We start from the raw sequence: 17,837 nt of genomic DNA, 5'->3' as shown, positions 1-17,837 counted from the left end.
AAAGTCCAGGGCTGGTTTTTAGCCCCAGTCCGTCCCTGCAGCAGTGTATTCTCATCCTTTTACAGATGTAGGACTTGGAGGGAAATAAAAACCCTCCATTCTAGCCTCTGTAACTCAGTCAGTGAGGCCTAGAATCACCCTGACACTTGGAACAAACACTTGAGTGTTTCCTTTCCAATGATGTCAGGCACACCCCAGAAGGTCAGAGTATACGGGAGCTGGACCACTTTTAATTTGGGAATGGCATTTAGACCACAAAGCATGGCTATCAAGCGTTTCTTCAGCCACTTCTGTCTACAACAGTCGAGAACCCTTTAGCAATTATGTAAGCACATAATGTAATCTGAAAACTGCTGCCCTGATTAATAAAACTATGTAGTGTTAATTTTGTCACCTATTTTTAATTTAGTCTTAGTCTTGTGCCAAACATTTTTGTTAGTCAAGTTTTAGTCGACTAAAAGTCTCGCCATTTTAGTCAGGTTTTAGTCAAAACATTTTAGTCTTTTTTTTTTAAAATAAATTATTTCTGATAACCATTTCAGTCAAATAGTTATAAAAATAAATAAATGATATAAAGTTATATAAATATTGAGCCTCTTCCTTATTTCACCAGTAAACGACAAAAACGGTCGTTAGGGCACCTGTCGGTGCCATAGCAACGGGTCTCGGTAACAGCTGAATATTCTATCTCATGATGAAAAAGTGGAGACGATTGTAGACGAAAATGAAGAGAGATTTTATCTTAGTTTTTATTTTATGCAAAACATTTTAGTCTCGTCTTTTTTCGTCAACAATAATGCACGCTAATTTAGTCTTAGTCAGCGTTTTTGGACATTGGCGCAGTCTTGTCTTAGTCGTGGAAAAAAAGGTCGTTGACGAACATATTTAGTCTCGTCTGACGAAATTAACACTAAAACCATGCAACTGATCTCAGCTGGTATTCTGTCTGGAACGGACATTTCTAAGTGACCCCAAACTTTTGAGCCGGTAGTGTATGTGCGCCTGCTCTACCCACTGAGCCAACCCGGGCCACAGTCACAATACATGTTTCTGATCTGCTGCAACACTATGAACCCCCCAAGACCTCTCAGGTGGTCTGAGTCGGGTCTGCTTGTGGTCCCCAGAATCAGAACTAAACAGAGAAGCAGCGTTCAGTTTCTATGCTCCACATACAGTGCCTTGCGAAAGTATTTGGCCCCCTTGAACTTTTCGACCTTTTGCCACATTTCAGGCCTCAAACATAAAGATATAAAACTGTATTTTTTTGTGAAGAATCAACAACAAGTGGGACACAATCATGAAGTGGAACGAAATTTATTGGATATTTCAAACCTTTTAAACAAATAAAAAACTGAAATATTGGGCGTGCAAATATTCACGCCCCTTCAGTTAATACTTTGTAGCGCCACCTTTGCTCACGATTACAGCTGTAAAGTCGCTTGGGGTATGTCTCTATCAGTTTTGCACATCGAGAGACTGACATTTTTGCCCATTCCTCCTTGCAAAACAGCTCGAGCTCAGTGAGGTTGGATGGAGAGCGTTTGTGAACAGCAGTTTTCCGTTCTTTCCACAGATTCTCGATTGGATTCAGGTCTGGACTTTGACTTGGCCATTCTAACACCTGGATATGTTTATTTGTGAACCATTCCATTGTAGATTTTGCTTTATGTTTTGGATCAGTGTCTTGTTGGAAGACAAATCTCCGTCCCAGTCTCAGGTCTTTTGCAGACTCCATCAGGTTTTCTTCCAGAATGGTCCTGTATTTGGCTCCATCCATCTTCCCATCAATTTTAACCATCTTCCCTGTCCCTGCTGAAGAAAAGCAGGCCCAAACCATGATGCTGCCACCACCATGTTTGACAGTGGGGATGGTGTGTTCAGGGTGATGAGCTGTGTTGCTTTTACGCCAAACATAACGTTTTGCATTGTTGCCAAAAAGTTCGATTTTGGTTTCATCTGACCACAGCACCTTCTTCCACATGTTTGGTGTGTCTCCCAGGTGGCTTTTGGCAAACTTTAAACGACACTTTTTATGGATATCTTTAAGAAATGGCTTTCTTCTTGCCACTCTTCCATAAAGGCCAGATTTGTGCAGTATACGACTGATTGTTGTCCTATGGACAGAGTCTACCACCTCAGCTGTAGATCTCTGCAGTTCATCCAGAGTGATCATGGGCCTCTTGGCTGCATCTCTGATCAGTCTTCTCATTGTATGAGCTGAAAGTTTAGAGGGACGGCCGGGTCTTCGTCATTTGTAGTGGTCTGATACTCCTTCCATTTCAATATTATCGCTTGCACAGTGCTCCTTGGGATGTTTAAAGCTCTGGAAATCTTTTGTATCCAAATCCAGCTTTAAACTTCTCCACAACAGTATCTCGGACCTGCCTGGTGTGTTCCTTGTTCTTCATGATGCTCTCTGCGCTTTACACGGACCTCTGAGACTATCACAGAGCAGGTGCATTTATACGGAGACTTGATTACACACAGCTGGATTCTATTTATCATCATTAGTCATTTAGGTCAACATTGGATCATTCAGAGATCCTCACTGAACTTCTGGAGAGTTTGCTGCACTGAAAGTAAAGGGGCTGAATAATTTTGCACGCCCACTTTTTCAGTTTTTTATTTGTTAAAAAAGTTTGAAATAGCCAATGAATTTCGTTCCACTTCATAATTGGGACCCACTTGTTGTTGATTCTTCACAAAAAATTACAGTTTTATATCTTTATGTTTGAGGCCTGAAATGTGGCAAAAGGTCGAAACGTTCAAGGGGGCCGAATACTTTCGCAAGGCACTGTATCTGGAACAAACTCCCAGAAACCTGCAGCTCCACTGGAACTCTCAGATCTTTTAAAATCAAGGCTGAAGACCTTTCTTTTTGATGCTGCCTTTCTTTAATTCCTTATACTGCTCTTCTGTTCTCAGATTTTATCAGATTTTTTAAATGATATCATTCATTTTTAACTGCTCTTTGATGGGTTTTTTTGTGAAGCACTTTGAACTGCACGGTTGCTGAAATGTGCTACACAAATAAAGCTGCCTTGCCTTCTTTAAGAACACCAAAAAGTTGAATATTGATAGTTCAGTCCCTCCCGAAAAACAAGATCGCATAATTCAACGCATAATCAGCCAAAGTCCGAATATTTATACTTTTATGCTAATCACTTTTTTTCCTCTTTTTTTATCAAACACCAGTTTTTGCAAGTTCCTGCAATTTCATCGCATAAATATCATATATAGCATATTCCATCACATTTTTTAAGAAAGCGTGCCGCATAATCAAGGATTTTTCCCCGCAGCAATCACAAAAAAACTCTTTTCTGGAAGGACTGATTGTTGAAATGATCACATTTCTCTTTAGTGTGATATTAGATGTGAGAAGAAGGAAATGGTTCTAACGTTGCTCTTTAGATGTGTGTGAATGTCCCACACCAGGAGTCATTTATATAGTTCTGTTATATAGTGATCCATTATCTGGTCAACACATGTTCTATTAAAGAAAAGATAGAAAATACATATGTGTGTGTGTTGTAAAGTGGTTAGAAAAGATGAAATCGGAATCGGCCTTGAAAGTTGTAATCGGTGCATCTGTAATTAAAACTAAACTTTTCTTCAGAAACTGAAACTAAAACTAGCAAACAGACTCTGAAAACTAACTACAAACTAAACGAAAATGAAACAGAAAAGTCAAAATAATAAAACAATGACTAACTGAATATTCTAAACCACATGTGTCAAACTATATACCATATATAAACCATATCAATCTAGGTTCACAATACATTTTGGCCCGCCTACTTTTTTGTCGCGTTTTCAATGTTTTTGTGACTTTTGCCGACGCTTTTGGCTCGTTTTCCGTCATGTTTTTGTCGCGGCTAAATTACTTTTTTGGGGTCTTTATGTTGACCAAACGGTCAGTGAGAAGACTATATGAGATATGCAATAATACAGTCTAAGATCCTTGACTTTTTTGATGAAATAAAAGCATGTGAATAAACTAAATGTCTGGCCCTTGGTGTGATTCTTATTCTCCAGTGTGGCCCTCTGGGAAACTGAGTTTGACCCCTCTGTTCTAAACTATTATATAAACTTGGTACCATTACACCACCTCTTCCTGTGTTGTTTTATCTCGTGAGGGACGAAGATGGAGAGGAAGAGGAGGAGGAGGAGGAGCAGCCAGCCATGAGCCGAGAGGGATCGGAGGAGAAAAGCTGGATTTAGGGTGTAGAAAAGAAAAGGGGCGTGCTCTCAGACACGACTGAGTGCTCCTCTTTCCTCCTGCCAGCCACCTATTGACGGAGGGGATTGAGGTGAGGAAGAGGAGGAGGAGGAAGAGGGGACAGAGGAGAGGAGCTTAAAAGGGAGGAGGCAAGGAGAGCATGGGATGCGATACGAGTCACTGCTCCTCTTGCTCAAAGCGGGGTCATGTTCAGGGCGAAAGGAGAAGGTCACAGCTGATCGCTCCTCTTCCTCCTCTTTCTCCTCTTCATCATAAAGCTTCTCTATAGGTTATAAGTTCTCAGCTTGAGCCTCCTCTTCCTCCTTTCCTCCTCTTTGTGTTCAGAGTTTCTTTAAAAAGACAAAAGGAGAAGGATGAAGAGGAGGATGAAAAAGGGATGTGAGGGCTAAAAGGAGAAGATCACTGCGGGAGGAGCAGGACAATCGTCCATCTTCACTTCCCTGCTCCTCTTCCTCCTCTTCCTCCTGTTCTCAGCCCCCGACACACTATTCTGTGGCTAACAGTCATTGTCACAAAGTGACGCATGCACAACTCACAGCTGCACTCGACTCCCATCAGGTAGTGACAGCATTTAAAGGCACAAAGTGCCACCAAGAGCAACACCAGCTGTGTTTTTAGTGATATTGAATGGAAAAGCCGTCATGGAAACAGTAAAATTCGACAGGATTTCATGAATATCGACTCAAAGGAAATACGTTCGGTCTCATCGGATTTTATCTTAATCGATATATAGATCGGCTTATGCGATAAACGCTGACGGAAACGTTATTTGCCGAATAAATAATGAATTGCGATTAAGTTTTAGGTAATTTTATGGTTGCAACCCGCCAGAAAACGAAGAAGAAGAAGTTGTAGTCCATTTCCTCACAGTATTTCCTCTCTGTTTGCACACATGACGGGCGTCAACAAAGACATGATGGAAGTGGACCAACGAGGAGACGAGAGACTTTTTGAATTTAATTTACGAGCAAAATATAAACAGCTATTTTAGATAGCAAAAAATCAAAGAAATGCCAAAATTTATCAGGAACTCGCGAAGGAAATGACCAACAAAGGTTAGGACAAGCCGTGGGACGTCCCGCGGAGTAAATGGGAGGAGCTCTAACAGCGATACATGTCTCCAAAAAGAGAGAGCTGTCTCTCAGCGGTGCCGGAGGGGAAATAAAAACAGGTTGTTATTCACTTTAAAGCAGTCGGATGGAAACACACTTTCACACTCAGCTTTATTCACAGGAGGTTTTTAACGATCAGATAATTCGATTGACAAGTTGATGGAGACTTAGCTAGTGTGGCTCACCGATGTGGGCTTTTTTTTTTAACCCTTGTGTTGTCTTCCCATCAACTTATGGCGCTTTTTATAACGTTTATAGCGCTTTTTATAACGTTTATGGCGCTTTTTATAACGTTTATGGCGCTTTTTATAATGTTTATAGCGCTTTTTATAACGTTTATGGCGCTTTTTATAATGTTTATAGCGCTTTTTATAACGTTTATGGCGCTTTTTATAATGTTTATAGCGCTTTTTATAATGTTTATAGCGCTTTTTATAACGTTTATGGCGCTTTTTATAATGTTTATAGCGCTTTTTATAACGTTTATGGCGCTTTTTATAACGTTTATAGCGCTTTTTATAATGTTTATAGCGCTTTTTATAACGTTTATGGCGCTTTTTTTAATGTATTTCATGGCCAATAAACCACATTTTTATGACATTATACATTCACATAAACATTATTTTTTTCAGCGCTTTTTGAGGCTTTTCTTGTCTTTTCTTCCGAGTTTTTTGTCACCTTTTTCCAACAGCTTTTTGTCGCTTCTTTTCCGACATTTTTCACGCGTTTTTCAACGTTATCGTCGCTTTTTCCGAAATATGAATTATTTTGACTAATAGTTAAGATCAGAGGATGTGGATGGATGATTACAGACATGTCAAAGTTTAGTCAGGATACGGTCTTGAAACCATTTTAAAAAAAAAAATGATTTTTTAAATGCCATATAAATTGAATAAAACATCCAAAAGTCTATGAAAGTAATCATTAATTTTACCTGAAGAACATTGTATGGCATCCATGTTATTTTTAGGCAATTTTGGTTGAAAGAAACACAAGTTCTTGATATCACACACACAAGATATCATCATACTTGTGTGTTAAGATTTGCTGATTTTGTCACCTATCATTGGTGACCTCATGGAGGTCAAAGGTCACTCTGATTAATACTCACCGTGACATCGCTGCAAAAGTGAGAGAGAGAGAGAGGGGAGAAGCTTCCCACTCTCCACACACACACACACACACACACACACACACACACACACACACACACACACACACACACACACAACACACACACACACACACACACACACACACACACACACACACACACACACACACACACACACACACACACACACACACACACACACACTCTGAAAGTGCTTCTCGCTCATGGTCAGGGACAAAGGCAGGAGGCAGGGATCGGCTACGGCTCAGGAACTTGACTTTAAGAGTGAAAAGAACAAAAGATGAAGATGAGGAGGAGGAAGAGGAGGAGGAAGAGGAGGAGGGTGGGGTGGAGATGTGGGGGTGTGGGGGCTTCACATAGTCGCGCTGGGTAGCATGATGCAAAATAAAAAATGCTTTCAGGCTCTGATCTAAATGGTGTGATTGATTTTAACTTTTGCAGGGAGATTGTCAGGGATCTAAATCACACGTGTGTCAAACTCGAGGCCCGCGGGCCAAATCTGGCCCCTTGCAGATTATGATCCGGCCCGCATATCAATCTAGGTTCACAATAAATTTTGGCCAACCTATTTTTTTGTCGCTTTTTCAATGTTTTTGTGATTTTTGCAGACGCTTTTGGCTCGTTTTCCGTCTGGGTTTTTTCACCTGCAAAGAAAAAGTAGGGCGCGGAGGGACAAGACCAAAATATAACAGTGATACATTATCGGTTCAAAACATGTTCTATGTTCTGTGCAAAATGTTCTATTAAAGAAAAGATAATATATGTGTGTGTGTGCGCTGTAAAGTGGTTAGAAAATATGAAATCGGAATCGGCTAAAATCTGTATCGGCAGTTCAAACTCAACGAAAAAATCGGAATCGGCCTAGAAAGTAATCTGTGCATCGCACATTAAAACTAAAAACTAAACTTTTCTTTAAAAACTGAAACTAAAACTTGCAAACAGACTCTGAACACTAACTACAAACTAAACGAAAATTTAGTTTTTTGTCGCTTTTTCAATGTTTTTGTCGCTGTCAATGTTTTTCTTTGATGGCTAAGTTACTTTTTGGGGTCTTTATGTTGACCAAACGGTCAGTGAGAAGTCTATATGAGATATGCAATAATACAGTCTAAGATCCTTGACTTTATTGATGAAATAAAAGCATGTGAATAAACTAAATGTCTGGCCCTTGGTGTGATTCTTATTCTCCAGTGTGGCCCTCTGGGAAACTGAGTTTGACCCCCCTGATCTAAATGTTAATAAATAGGGACCAACTGACATCACAAAGCAACCCCGACGCAGAACTCTGAATTCATACTGGAAGCTGCCCAGTACCACCACAGTCTGATCTGATCACATTCATACTGGAAGCTGCCCAGTACCACCACAGTCTGATCTGATCACATTCATACTGGAAGCTGCCCAGTACCACCACAGTCTGATCTGATCACATTCATACCTGGAAGCTGCCCAGTACCACCACAGTCTGACCTGATCACATTCATACTGGAAGCTGCCCAGTACCACCACAGTCTGATCTGATCACATTCATACCTGGAAGCTGCCCAGTACCACCACAGTCTGATCTGATCACATTCATACTGGAAGCTGCCCAGTACTACCACAGTCTGATCTGATCACATTCATACTGGAAGCTGCCCAGTACTACCACAGTCTGATCTGACCACATTCATACTGGAAGCTGCCCAGTACTACCACAGTCTGATCTGATCACATTCATACTGGAAGCTGCCCAGTACCACCACATTAGTAAAAAGGACTCCGACACCTGGGTATCCAAGATGAACCAAAGTCATTGGCCGAATTTACAGAATTACAGATTAACTCACTGTCAGCTCTGAAGGTGACGGGCAACCTCCCACTTCCTTCTGCACCAGACTGCACCTGAGAGACAGAGAGAGAGAGAGAGAGAGAGAGAGAGAGAGAGAGAGAGACAGAGACAGAGAGAGAGACAGAGACAGAGAGAGAGAGAGAGAGAGAAATATTTTGTTTAGTACTTCTACCGTTGCAGATAATGTTGTATGGGTTATATCAGGTTAAACTGTAGTTTCTCTAGTAAAGTAATGGTTGTAACACGTGTTATGAAAGTGTTACAACCATCAAGTGTGGGTCAAGTGTGTTTCATGCAGCTTTTGGGGACACCAGGCATGCACTCCAGGCCTAACCAATTTCATTTGTCACCATTTTGACTCTGATTAGCAATGCATTTAATTAGTTTGTTTGTTCTTGTCACCATTGTGACTGATAAAGAATGCATTTCATGTGCTCGTTCTGTGGAATGGGGGTAAGTATGTTTATGTTAATTTGCGCTCACTCACACACACATAAACACACACACTTACACACACACAAACACCGATATGAATGTGCAGGTACAGACATGCGCACCCAAACGCACACATACACTCCCCATATTCACACATATTTTATTGTTGCAGCCAGGCTTCAAAATTAACTTTTTTCGTCTACCAGCCAAATGGCTAATGAATGTTCAAATATTACCAGCCACTCAATAGATTACCATTGGGTTTTTTGGCTGGTGAGTGAAGCAAATCTACCAGCCACTTGCATATTTCACCAGCATTTGGTTGGTAAACGGTGCCAATTTGGAACCCTGGTTGCAGCCATTCATTTAAAATAAAACTATTGTTGTGGCATATCACTTGAGTACCCTTAGCTTTTGTTGATTTCGTCTACCTGTTACAACCTACCCCAGTAGTGGAGTAGGTTGTTACAAAAAGGACCACCTTGTATTTGTCATCATCTCACAAAGTCTGTGATATAGTTGAAGAAATTTAAATTGTTGCCATTTGTAGTAGATAAATGTGGGTACTTTGCCAACAAGTTTCAGATGTGAGGCTTAAAAAAAAAGAAGGTAGTTTTAGGTGCAGTAGTAGTAGTTTTTAGGTGAAAAAAGTGTTACAACCGTCCAAGCTCCAGCCAGCAGCTCTGTTTCACTATGAATGAGAGCAGATACAGTGATGCATGATGAGGAAGGAGATCAGCTGAGGTGTGAACATGGACTCCCTTGTGAGTTTTTACTTTCTTCCCTTTCTCTGTGTCCTATAAGCAACTACATCTCTCCATCTCTTGTTGGAGACAACAAAATCAGGTCATTTAATCTCTGTGTCTAAGAGTGTGAGGCCTGGAGCTGCTGATCGGTCCAACTGGTCTGCAAGTTCATTTCTGTACAGGTTGAATAATGCAGGATTTATACAGCATCCTCGCTTCACACCGCGTCCTTGGGTAAAATATTCTGTTCTTTGATTGTTAATTTTCACAGCACATTGATTGTGCTTGTACATACATTTGATAAGGTCATATACCTTGCCACCTATTCCACTTTGAAGGATTTTGAAGAAAAGTCCTTCATGCCAAATGGAGTCAAAGGCTTTTTTAAAGTCGATGAAACAAGCAAATATTTTCTCTCCATTTTATCCACCAAAAACTACAGAACTACAGTCTCACGAAGGCTGTTTCAGCAGAGCAGCTTTACAGCTCGGACCTTGTTTTCATGTTGCCCTGACACACAACACACACACACACACACACACACACAGACAGACAGACAGACACACACAGACACACACACACAGACACACTCTTCAGGCTTGACACACACACAAACTCTTCAGGCTTGCACACACACAAAAAAACACACACACACACACACACACACACACACACACACACACACACACACACACACACACACACACACACACACACACACAAAAAAAAAGCTTGTTACAGAGGTATCAGACGCGGTTAAATACAACAACCACAGACACCTGAAAACACAAAACCAGTCATACAGACCAGTGTGTGTGTGATATGTATATAATATATAATCGTAATTGTGATTGAAAGAATGATATGCCATGCTTATTAGCAGCCACTGTACCCCAACAACCCACCCACACACACACACACGTTTGTAATTATACAGCCTACTTGTGAAGACCCTCATTGCCAGAACACATGCCCCAGACCTTCAAACAAGCACCAACATGGAGCCTTAAGCCAGATCTTAACCATCAACAGCCTTTTGAAGAGGTTTCCAAAACATGTCCTCAAAAAGATAGAAATACACACACACACACACACACACACACACACACACACACACACACACACACACACACACACACACACTTTGATCCTATCCTGTTCTTACTCATTATAGGCTATGTATTGCCTTCAGTTTGCCTCCACTACTGACCTTAGACCTTTCCAGGTTTATGTGCAGCTGTGTGCACAGATGTCCCGCTGGCAGCATAAAATGGGAGGCTAATTGAAATCAAGGTTTTCACTGACAGCACAAAAGCAGACTTCCTGATTGGCTGCACTGAGACACTTCCCAACTTTTCCTGCAGCATGTACGTAGGCTAGGGCTGGGTACCGAATTCAATACTTTTTTTTAGGCACCGACAGAATTGCCTCCTTAGTATCGAGTATCGAAAAAAGCCTATTCATTCAATACCAAATTTCAATACCTAAGGAGTCTCATCAGCGCCAGTGAGCCAATAAGCATGCAGCATGCTTCTACTAAGATCTCGTAATGCTTGTTATTGGCTGTCTAACGTTCAACGTCATAGAGGCATGAAGGAAAAACTCTAGTAGTCTCACGTAGTAGGAGCTGAAAAATAAATAAAGGATTTGTAACCTTAATGCAAAAAGGCCTGGAGGAACTCTATCAGAAGCAGATGCTAAAAAGGGCTGAATCTATCCTGTCAGATAGTTCTCATCCCTTACGGGCTGAATTTCAGATGTTGCCATCCGGATCACGCTTTATACGTCCAAAACTCAGAACAAATAGATATAAACACTCCTTTGTACCTGCAGCCATTCTACTTTTTAATTCTATAAAGAACCATAGATAACTTGATTTATTATTTATGTTTTTAAATTTGCCTGAAAGGTAGGCAATCTCTGTATTGTGTGTATGATTGTGTGTGATTTTATTATACTACCTGCTGCATAACAAATTGCAACAAATAAAGTAACAAATAAAGTAACTTGACTTAATGTTGTAATTTGCTTTTGTTAAAATGGATTTTATAAAATTGGTATCGATAAAAGCATCGTTCAGGAACCGGTATCGAAGTCACAGTACTGGCATCGAAATGTTTTGAACGATACCCAGCCCTAACGTTGGCGAATAAAAGACTGAAAGGCTGAATGTGGAGGAGGCCGAGACCTTGGAGACCTGGAGGCATTGATACGGAGAGACGATTCACCAAGTGAGCCTACAAAGTCATTCTATCAGGAACGTGCAGATTTGATTGGCTAGCGTTTTTGCTTGCCAGGCGACACCACATCGTAGTGAGACAGGTTCCAGTTTTTTGTAGACGACTTAAATTATTTTTTAGCTATAGCCCTTTGTGTCTAGACCTGAACTGGGTCAATGAACTGGACTCAATATCATCATCGTTAGCATCCCATTGGCTCCCATTCATTCTGACGTCACTTTGACAGAGAATAACTTTACATCTGAAGAGTTTAAAGACTCTATTTGTCCGTTGTTTATTTCTAAAGAAACACGACAATGTATAAAAGGCTCCATTACCTTGTAGCTCACGTTATGGCTCCGTAGCAGACGCTTTTATAACAATAGGCTAACGATTGGGTCATAACCACGAGACTTACTGTCACACAGTAGAGGAATTACCGTATAGTACAGGAGAAGCTCACAGGCAGTTTGGACTTCCATTAGCTGTTTAGGTTTAATTACTAATGTTAACTAGCATGTTAGTGATCAGTAATTACTAATGTTAACTAGCATGTTAGTGATCAGTAATTACTAATGTTAACTAGCATGTTAGTGATCAGTAATTACTGATGTTAACTAGCATGTTAGTGATCAGTAATTACTAATGTTAACTAGCATGTTAGTGATCAGTAATTAGTAGGGGTGTGACGAGACGCTTACTCCACGAGACGAGACACATCACGAGATTGGGTTCACGAGAACGAGACGAGATTTTTTAAAAAAATTTAAAGAAATCCTCAATGATGAAATATATGAATGGAAAATTGTTTTTTTATTCAACTGAAAAAAAATCAAAAAATGCAAAACAATTTAGGTGCATTTTGAAATCAACTATTAATGATGAATGTTATTTAACTTTTTTTTTTTTTTTTTACTATTTTAATGAATTATATGCAGTAAAGGACATGCAAACACTGCAAAATGTTTTGTATAACATGACATTTTCCACTACAGAAAATGGCCTCATATCAGCTGCAATGAAAACGCCTATGTCCCTGGTTATTGCCGTGGCTCTTGAACTTACCGGGGGCAGAGATGCGAAGGCTTTTAGAGTTGTTTGCCCTTTTAATGTTTTCGTGGCGGGTGCAGTAGTTAGTAGAGAGCCGTGGTGGTGCTGGAAGTGTTTCTGCATAGTGCTCGTGTTAGCCGCGGTATACGGCATTTCTTTCTTACAATGTTTACATATTGTCTTGTCTGTCACTCTTTCGCCGTTTATTATTTCCGCAGGAAAACCAAAATGTTGCCACACAAATGATTTAAAAGTGGCAGGGGGATCTTCAATAGTAATTTCACGCTCCATCACATCGCCTCACGAGACAACTTTTCACCTCGACGAGAAATCTCATCACGTTTTAATCTCGCGAGATCTCGTAACACCCTTAGTAATTAGCCTGTGTCTATGTTATCTCCTTACATATACCTACGCTCTCCGTCTCTGTAAGATTGGGAATGATTGAGATTTCTCTCGGCACAGCTACCAGAAGACTTCACACTTTCAGACAGGTTGCTCACGTCACATCTACGTCTTCAAGCTCAGTTGGAGGCTGCTCAGTAACGCTCAGCCAGCACCGGGAAAGAGACTTCTGATATCCTTCACTGGTCTCTGGTCCAGAGACTCGGGGTCTGGTGGTCCATGCAGAAACAGGAAGCCTGGAGGAGCTCGAGGGTAACGTGCTGCCAGGACTCTCAGAGTGACTGCAGGTCTCTCTGGTGAACTCACTGGGTTAAGAGGAGTTATTTTAGGGTGAATGAAAGGCTCGATCCCACCAAGTAGATCATCCAATCAGATCACAGCATTGGCACAAGCCAAATTAAAGTGAAGAGGGTTAGCCCCGAAGCTATAGCAACAACTTCGGCATAGGCTCACTTAAGGTGGACTGACCTTTAAGGTGGACCAGCTATTCTCATTTTTTTGAACATGGTCTCTTTTATTTTCAAAAATAACAAGCAAACACACTCGAAATAGTCAAATCAAGTTCCTGTCCATACAAACAACCCAAATAGTTCCCAAGTGCCCCCCACCCACATGTACTGGACCCCGACAACTTTCCATGTATCCAGACATACTCAGATATGAGTCTGCAGATTCATACAAATATAATTCAAATATCTAAGTAAATAAAAGAAAAAGACAACATCAATAAATAATAATAAAAAAAATTATATATATATATATATACACACACACACATACACACATACATACATATATACATATATATATACATACATATATACATACACACATATACAGCTATTCTCATTTTACCATGTAATGGAAACACAGCATAAGTGACAAGGCGCTCCTAGTTTTGCTCAGCACCTTTTACGTCAGCATGTTAGCTATTGACATAACCTTCTAATAACATAATTCCTTCTCATTTCACACAAGTCAACATAGAGGGACTGCAGTGTGAAACAACTAGTACTTAAATACGTAGATAATTCAGAATTTAAGCAATTTCTCTAACACCAGTGCTCTGCTGCTGACCCTGCCCATCGCCACAAGCCAAATATCTGTTCTTTGCAACTGACAATTTTCCAAACAGGCAGACAGAGAAAGCACTTTTCTTACTTCCTGTTGCCAGGTGTTTTCTGACTAGTAATAATCATTATCTCCACACACACACACACACACACACACACACACACACACACACACACACACACACACACACACACACACACACACACACACACACACACACACACACACACACACACACACACACACACATTTGTACTATCTTTGTGGGGTCCCATCATTGACATAATGCATTCCCTAGCCCCTTACCCTCACCTTAACTATCCCAACTAAATGTCTAACCTTAACCCTTACCCTAACCTTAACCATCACCACTAAATGTCTAACCTTAACCCTTACCCTAACCTTAACTATCACAACTAAATGTCTAACCTTAACCCTTACCCTAACCTTAACCATCACAACTAAATGCCTAACCTTAACCCTTACCCTCACCCTAACCTTAACCTAATTCTATCCCTAATCCTAAAACCAAGTCTTAACCCTCAAACAGACCTTTAAACTTGTGGGGTCCAGCATTTTGGGCCCCACAAAGCTGTCGGGACCCCACAAGTATACTAGACTCTCCGTTTTTGGACCCCACACACACACACACACACACACACACACACACACACACACACACACACACACACACACACACACACACACACACACACACACACACACACACACACACACACACACACACACACACACACACACACACACACACACACACACACACACACACACACAGATAAAGATCTGAAAAGCAGCTGTTGGACATCCACCACGCAGTCAGCAGACACACTAGACGTTTGGGAAATGTTGCAGGTCTGACTCCTGAGTGTGGGTCCCGTTTTAGAATCACAACCAAGGACCAAAGTGGACTACAAATTAATACGCTCAGGGGGAAACTTGAACCCTGAAGAAAGCTGAATTTCCCTCGGGAATCCCCCATAATCACTAAATCAGTTCCTGTGGTAATCAGACAGCTAATTGCAGGCTCAGTAGCAGCACAACAACAGCAATTAATCACATTGCTGGAAGTAAGGAAAAAGGTTAAAAGGTCCCATGACATGGTGCTCTTTGGATGCCTTTATATAGACCTTAGTGGTCCCCTAATACTGTATCTGAAGTCTCTTTTATATAGACCTTAGTGGTCCCCTAATACTGTATCTGAAGTCTCTTTTATATAGACCTTAGTGGTCCCCTAATACTGTATCTGATGTCTCTTTTATATAGACCTTAGTGGTCCCCTAATACTGTATCTGAAGTCTCTTTTATATAGACCTTAGTGGTCCCCTAATACTGTATCTGAAGTCTCTTTTATATAGACCTTAGTGGTCCTTTAATACTGTATCTGAAGTCACTTTTATATAGACCTTAGTGGTCCCCTAATACTGTATCTGAAGTCTCTTTTATATAGACCTTAGTGGTCCACTAATACTGTATCTGTAGTCTCTTTTATATAGACCTTAGTGGTCCCCTAATACTGTATCTGAAGTCTCTTTTATATAGACCTTAGTGGTCCCCTAATACTGTATCTGAAGTCTCTTTTATATAGACTTAGTGGTCCCCTAATACTGTATCTGAAGTCTCTTTTATATAGACCTTAGTGGTCCCCTAATACTGTATCTGAAGTCTCTTTTATATAGACCTTAGTGGTCCCCTAATACTGTATCTGAAGTCTCTTTTATATAGACCTTAGTGGTCCCCTAATACTGTATCTGAAGTCTCTTTTATGTAGACCTTAGTGGTCCCCTAATACTGTATCCCCTGTTCCCCAAATTCAGAATTACAGCCACTAGAGCCAGTCCCATAATGAGTTTTCCTTAGGATGTGCCATTTCTGTGTCTGTAGCTATTGACAACTGCCACTTTGCTCGTTTGAAATACATTTTAGGGAAAGGAGGCTGGAAAGAAGAGGGGGGGATACAGAAAAGGAGGATTAAGAAGGGGAAGTGAAGCATGATGGGAGAGGTAATCACCAACCCTGCAGAGAAGGAAGGAAGGAAGAAGAGATGGAGGAATCTGATTGAACAGGAACTCCTTAAATTACAGCTTTCAAGGTTCATGTAGCAGACTTCTCCTCTCCCTCATTTTGTTTGGGACGGCCAGACCATTTCCAGATGTGGGACAGAGACCACGGGACAAGCTCACAGGCTGACCTTTGATCAACATATGCTGTTCATGAGGCACAAACAGTTAGAATATGTTTGGGGAACCAGAATTAGAGCTTTGGTATATGGGGCTTTGTTACTTTTTTTAGTATAGTAACCAAAATTATATCCACAGTACAGAGAGTATCTGACAAGCAGTGTTGGAAAGTAAGTAAGTAAATTACTTAAAGTGCCCATATTATGAAAAAAAAAAAAATCACTTTTTTGGGGATTTGGGGTGTTATTTTGTGTCTCTGGTGCATCCAAACTTTGAAATAAATCCATCCATGGTGTTCTGAGTGAGGTACGGTTTCTGAATGTGTCTACGGCACTAGCCGAAACAAAGGGGGCTAACCGTTAGCACGCTAGCTTGTTCTTAATGGCAAAACACTGCTACAACACACACTAGTTCACCCTAATCTCCAAAAGAACTACTTCCATGTCCCTGTTCTGCAGGTAGTCCACGCTAAGTGTGAAGTGCGCCCTCGTTTAGAAGAAGTCTCCCGGCTAATCCTGCCTCGTACTGACTGAAGTTGGAGAAACAGCTAGCTAGCTCATGTAGTCCTTGAAGTCCATCTAGTCAAGGGCTAGCACTCCACCAATCAGATTGGTCATTGAGTCAGACTGCCCACTGGCCGATTCAACAAGTCAAATCGGACCAAAATGAAAGCAGACGGCTCCTCTGGCTGACGATGGCACGGGACACACCGAACAGACTCGAGTCACCGACCTCTCCAGACTGTCCCACGGCCGATTATTGGGTTGGTGTGTCAGCGCCTTAAGGAGAGGCACATTTCTACTCTCACACCACTTAAATGGCCCTTTATCTTTAACCCGCAAATGTAGCACGGGTGGACTTTATATTTCACAATTACGCTTTTCCGACTGCTAATTGTTAGAGCTCAAAGTTTCCGACCGCACTTGAAGGTAGCTTCATTTCACGGAGAAAGAGAGAAAGATAAGGGAGGGGGACTGTGCTTAGTTGTTGCAAGAAACTTTCTTTCAGAGCCACTAAACTTAAAGAGTGGTAGTAGTAGTAGTAGTAGTAGTAGTAGTAGTAGTAGTAGTAGTAGTGGTGCACGATTCAGAAAATGTCACGATTCGATATCAATATTGATTTTTAGGCTCAAGATTCGATTAAAAAACGATTCACAGTATGTAAATGTAGTTATTTACCCCATGGCATTGCAGTAGAAATTAAAATTTATATATATATATATATATATATATATATATATATATATATATATATATATATATATATACATACAATACATATACACATATATACATACATAACACACACACATACACATATACACACATATACATATATATACACACACCACACACACACACACACACACACACACACATACATACATACATA

The 17,837-nt window shown here is 40.7% G+C and overlaps 1 protein-coding gene across 1 annotated transcript in view; it reads right to left on the bottom strand.

Moving 5' to 3' along the window:
• Positions 1-17,837, bottom strand: part of LOC120558113 — a 32,667-nt gene that overhangs the window by 4,602 nt on the left and 10,228 nt on the right. The window contains exon 2 of the mRNA XM_039799015.1: positions 8,317-8,371. Coding sequence (XP_039654949.1) covers positions 8,317-8,371 — 55 coding nt within the window. The remainder of the gene's footprint in view (positions 1-8,316; positions 8,372-17,837) is intronic.

This window comes from Perca fluviatilis, chromosome 4 (assembly GCF_010015445.1).
Source record: "Perca fluviatilis chromosome 4, GENO_Pfluv_1.0, whole genome shotgun sequence".
Classification (NCBI taxonomy): domain Eukaryota; kingdom Metazoa; phylum Chordata; class Actinopteri; order Perciformes; family Percidae; genus Perca; species Perca fluviatilis.
The sequence above is the reverse complement of the archived record's forward strand: the minus strand, read 5'-3'. Positions and strand labels throughout refer to the sequence as shown.